General features: G+C 35.8%; 1 protein-coding gene across 3 annotated transcripts in view; it reads left to right on the top strand.

Annotated features, from left to right (window-relative positions):
* Positions 1 to 5,267, top strand: part of CDH8 (cadherin 8) — a 382,227-nt gene that overhangs the window by 228,894 nt on the left and 148,066 nt on the right. For all 3 annotated transcript variants that reach the window (XM_028478220.1, XM_028478221.1, XM_028478223.1), the window contains one exon: positions 3,367 to 3,620. In XM_028478220.1, coding sequence (XP_028334021.1) covers positions 3,367 to 3,620 — 254 coding nt within the window. The remainder of the gene's footprint in view (positions 1 to 3,366; positions 3,621 to 5,267) is intronic.

Here is a 5,267-nt window from a genome sequence, read left to right as displayed (position 1 = left end):
AGTGTTCTAATTTCATTCTTTTACATGTAGCTGTCCAGTTTTCCCAGCACCACTTATTGAAGAGGCTGCCTTTTCTCCATTGTATATTCTTGCCTCCTTTATCAAAGATAAGGTAACTATACGTACGTGGGTTTACCTCTGGGCTTTCTGTCCTGTTCCACTGATCTATATTTCTGTTTTTGTGCCAATACCATACTATCTTGATTACTGTAGCTTTGTAGTATAGTCTGAAGTTGGGAGTCTGATTCCTCCAGCTCCTTTTTTTTTAACCTTAAGATTGCTTTGTCTATTCAGGGTCTTTTGTGTTTCCATACAAATTGTATAATTTTTTGGTCTAATTCTGTGAAAAGTGTCTGGTAATTTGTTAGGGATTGCATTGAACCTGTAGATTGCTTTGGGTAGTATAGTCATTTTCACAATATTGATTCTTCCAATCCAGGAGCATGGTATGTCTCTCCATATTGCAATCTGTGACTGCTCTTGCTCATGATCATTTGTGTGCATGTGGTAAATGGGAAAAATTCTGTACATTTTCCATATTTATTTCTCATCGTGACAACTACATTCATTTTAAAATGTGTAGAACACAGTTCAGTATTTTACAGACATGGGCATTTGCAAAGAAAAATACCCTTTTATCTTCATCATGAGTATTTTGTTCAACATTGTTCTTTATATGCTTGCCATGAAGTAGTACAAATTAATTTTAAAACGGATTTGCTGATTCATGAATTAGAAGATAGATAATAGGTCACACTGTCAGGAGCCAATAATTTTGCCCTCTGTCTTGATCAGCATTACAATGACATGACTCCAAGCTTACTATCTGACTCTCTCTGTCATGTTACACAGGGATCTGCTTCCAATGGTCATGCTCATAGTCATTTTCACAATATTGATTCTTCCAATCCAGGAGCATGGTATGTCTCTCCATATTGCAATCTGTGACTGCTCTTGCTCATGATCATTTGTGTGCATGTGGTAAATGGGAAAAATTCTGTACATTTTCCATATTTATTTCTCATCGTGACAACTACATTCATTTTAAAATGTGTAGAACACAGTTCAGTATTTTACAGACATGGGCATTTGCAAAGAAAAATACCCTTTTATCTTCATCATGAGTATTTTGTTCAACATTGTTCTTTATATGCTTGCCATGAAGTAGTACAAATTAATTTTAAAACGGATTTGCTGATTCATGAATTAGAAGATAGATAATAGGTCACACTGTCAGGAGCCAATAATTTTGCCCTCTGTCTTGATCAGCATTACAATGACATGACTCCAAGCTTACTATCTGACTCTCTCTGTCATGTTACACAGGGATCTGCTTCCAATGGTCATGCTCTTAAAATCCCCTTTTGGGGAGGTTTTGAAAGTGAGAACCTGGAATTTTCTGGATATAGTTTTATATACAAAATCAATTTAAAAAGTCAATTTTGAAAAGAAAATGGCTGCATCTATTTTAACTCTGCTGAGTAACACTCACTTTAAACCTGGATGGAGCTCAGTATTAAGAGTTGCAAAGTATTTAAAAACTCATGTGTGAAGTAGAGTACAGTATAATTATACTTGAGTCAATTATTGAATAACCCAGAGACACATTTTCCTTGGCTAATGATTCCTAATGTCATTTTTGTTGTTATTATTAACTGCTGTTCTTTGTTACCATAAGGTGCTTTTATAAACTGAAGCAATTAGCTGTTTGCTGTATTTTTATTCACCATTATTCATAAACTTGGAAGCATATACTACACATCTTGACACCAAAAAACCTATGTATTTTACTCTAGAGACCAATCTGTAGGGAGTCATTTTCCCGCAATTCATGGGTCCTCTTTTTTGTCTGACAAAATCCCAAGGACACCAGGATGTGTTCGGGTAGATTGTCATTATGTTGGGCTAAGAATTAAGCAGAATATAATCTCTTATGTTTAACAGCGTTTGTAAAGAATTTGAGATTACAAAATTGTTACAGTAGGGGTGATTAGCAAATTGTGAAAATGTTGATGTTGAATTGCCTATTCATGTACACACGAGTACGTGTATTTAGTAATTTCAGAATAGATAGGGGATTGAGTATCTGCCTTGTTTATTAGAAAATATATCCAAAAAAATCTAAGTCCAATTAGAATGAAATTCAAATATAAGAATCAATATAAAATTTTGTAATAAGAATATATATTTAAGCTTGTATAGGAGTTCTGAAAGAGTTCACTAATGCTAGCTTGTGTTCCAGCTTATTTGTTTTAAATTTGCACCACAGATGTAAAGTTCAATTTCTTATAAGAATTGCCATGCAAACCTAAATTGTCTCTTTGAACCTTGACAGAAATACAGCTTTGACATCTGAAGTATTATGTGTTGCCAAGAGAATTGGACTATGAGGGTTCTGATGCAGATGGCCTTCTGGTTGTTTAAGGGGACTGTGTTCTTTTACCTGCCTCTATTTACATAGGTCATTAAGCTAAGTCTCTGGGGCTTTTAAGGAAAGAGGTATTAATAGGTCAGAAATATTTTCAGTAATGGTGCAATGAGGTAATTTCAAATTGCTTTTAACTGGTTGGTGGAAGTCACCACCAGACCTAGTTACCTACCTGTCTGTCTGTCTGTCTGTCTATTTATCTATCTATCTATCTGTCTATCTATCTATCATCTATCCTAAATATAAACACAGGTAGATATGTGTCTGTATACATATTTCTTTATATGCCCACCTGCTTCACAGCACAGAACTCATATAATAGAGGCCTTCTAAGAATGCCCTAAAAAATAATAAGCCTCATTTTAGCCACATGATCAGTAAAGCAGTGATGCTCTGGAAGTGAAATAAGAAAACACTCTTTGTTGGGATTAGTGCTAAATTGTGCTTTATAATGTCTCCATGGACTAAACAATGATTATTTCTAGTTCTTTACATTTCACACACTGTTGCAGAAATGATAAAATATTCTTCCCAGATAGAGATTATGTTCGATGCTGCCTTATCTCTGACGAGCAGAGGCCCGATTAACTGGCTGATTGGTATGCAGATCATGCCTTCACTAGTAAAATTTTATTATGACTCTGAAGTGAAATTTTGATGGCACAATTCATGACTGTGAATATTTTGTGAATTCCAAGTGAAATGAGCAAAACAAAACAAAACAGTAGGAGATTAGATTCACTGAGCTTGTATAATAAACAGATATCAATAAATGCCTGTAAAATTTACAGGTTGATCTGGGGGAATGGAGAGTGATCCCATTAAGGCTCACAAATGGGCTTAAATGCACATAATGATCATCCATCAGCATTATACTCATTTGTTCTCGCTGCTGTGGTCATTAGTGAGAAACATTCATCCTTGTCATTTCTTAACAGCCTCTGGATTTTGAGACCAAAAAATCCTATACTCTGAAGGTAGAGGCAGCCAATGTCCACACTGACCCGCGTTTCAGCAGCAGGGGGCCCTTTAAAGACACGGCGACAGTCAAAATTGTTGTCGAAGATGCAGATGAGCCTCCAGTCTTCTCATCACCGACTTACCTCCTCGAAGTTCATGAAAATGCTGCTCTCAACTCCGTGATTGGGCAAGTGACCGCTCGTGACCCTGACATCACATCCAGTCCTATAAGGTATTTCTCTTTTGAAAGGAAAACTGGCTACAGTGCATGACAAGCAAATCAGTACAAAATGTACTTACGTATGCAGTCTGTGTGGCTGTCTTTCAGATTATGTTCACATGACCAAGGAATTTTGGTCAACATGTACTTTGCTTGTGTGTGTGTGTTGCATGCACACACCTGCGAAGAGCTGCATACAATGCCCAGAGCCAGGAATATCAGGATGAAGAAAGCTATTAAGCTTTCAGAGAGCTCAGTGAAAAAGCCAAATCGAATATAATTTGCAGTGCATTTGGGTGGATCTTTTATATGATATTGTTTTTGCTTGTTTGTGTTTTTTTTTTTCTAGCTTTAGAAAAGTATTGCTGTTTTTTTCTTTTCTTTCTTTCTCCTTTGACAGTTACAGTGAATTACGTATAAGTATTTAGAGGCATGATATCACTGTCTCAACACATTAAGAGGCCCCCTCTCTTATTTCTGTGTTCGGTGTTTGGCTTTGAAATTATCTTTTTATCACTTTATGGGCATTTCTGATAGGTCAGCATGTTTGGATCGGTGCCTTTTACACAAAACCTTTCTCTGCCATTTCAAAAATATCTTTTGTTTATACTTTCCCTGCTCAACATTTTTCCCAGGATGAGAAATATAATCCTTTGTTAAAGTTTTTCTTCCTTTTTTTAGAAATAAGGCTCAGTTCTGGGTTTTTCTTGTTGTTGAACTGTGTACATCTTTTCTCTTTTGTCAGTCACCCAAATGACAGTAGATGCTCAAGCTAAATAGCTTTCTTCCGAAAGAACACTGAAAATCTATAACTTGTCCATTGGTCCCCAAGGGTGAAGTGTTAGTTAATGATGTACTTGAGTGTGGATTTCAAATATTGCTTTAGAAATGTTTGTTGAAAAAGAGAGAGACAACTAGATGGAAGAATACAGTTTTAAAGAATTGTCCAGTTAATTTATGAGTTAGATGTCAGCTTATATCCAAGTCATTCAATTTCTAAGTTACAGGGACCTATGGCAGGTATCTTTCTAAGTACTTTATTCAGGGAAACTCTAGACAAGTGAGATTCATGAAAGCTTTACTTATTCACTTCTTTTTTGTGTATTAAACTCCCAATACTCCCAAGGGTGCTGAAACTATGAGGCTGGAGGTGAAACCGAGCAGAATAATCAGTGCCCCAAATAATTTGAGTTTGGGCAAAAAAAGAATTATTTTCAGGTCCGGAAAAGTTGTTTTTAACACAGGTCATTTCTAAATTGAGGATAATAGAGTGTATCTCATAAGAATATTAAAAAAAATATCCTTTCTTCAAAAGAGCTCAACCTCTAAGAAGGGGATTTGAGGAATGGTCGGTGGCCCATTCTCTGTTCTAAAGGAACTCAACAAGTTGTGGGCACACAGAATGGACTCTATTTGGCTAAGAAAATCATATCTATCAAAGGGACAAGTATTGAATACAAGGGCAGGAAGTATCCAGAAAAATAAATTTACATGGGCATCCATCTTTTGACTAAACAGTGAAGTTGTGAAATGGCTTTTTTTCTTTCTTTCTTTCTTTTTTAACATCTTTATTGGAGTATAATTGCTTTACAATGGTGTGTTGGTTTCTGCTTTATAACAAAGTGAATCAGTTATACATATACACGTTCCCATATCTCT

Source organism: Physeter macrocephalus, chromosome 17 (genome assembly GCF_002837175.3).
Source record: "Physeter macrocephalus isolate SW-GA chromosome 17, ASM283717v5, whole genome shotgun sequence".
Lineage (NCBI taxonomy): Eukaryota > Metazoa > Chordata > Mammalia > Artiodactyla > Physeteridae > Physeter > Physeter macrocephalus.
This window is presented reverse-complemented; position numbering and strand designations above follow the sequence as displayed.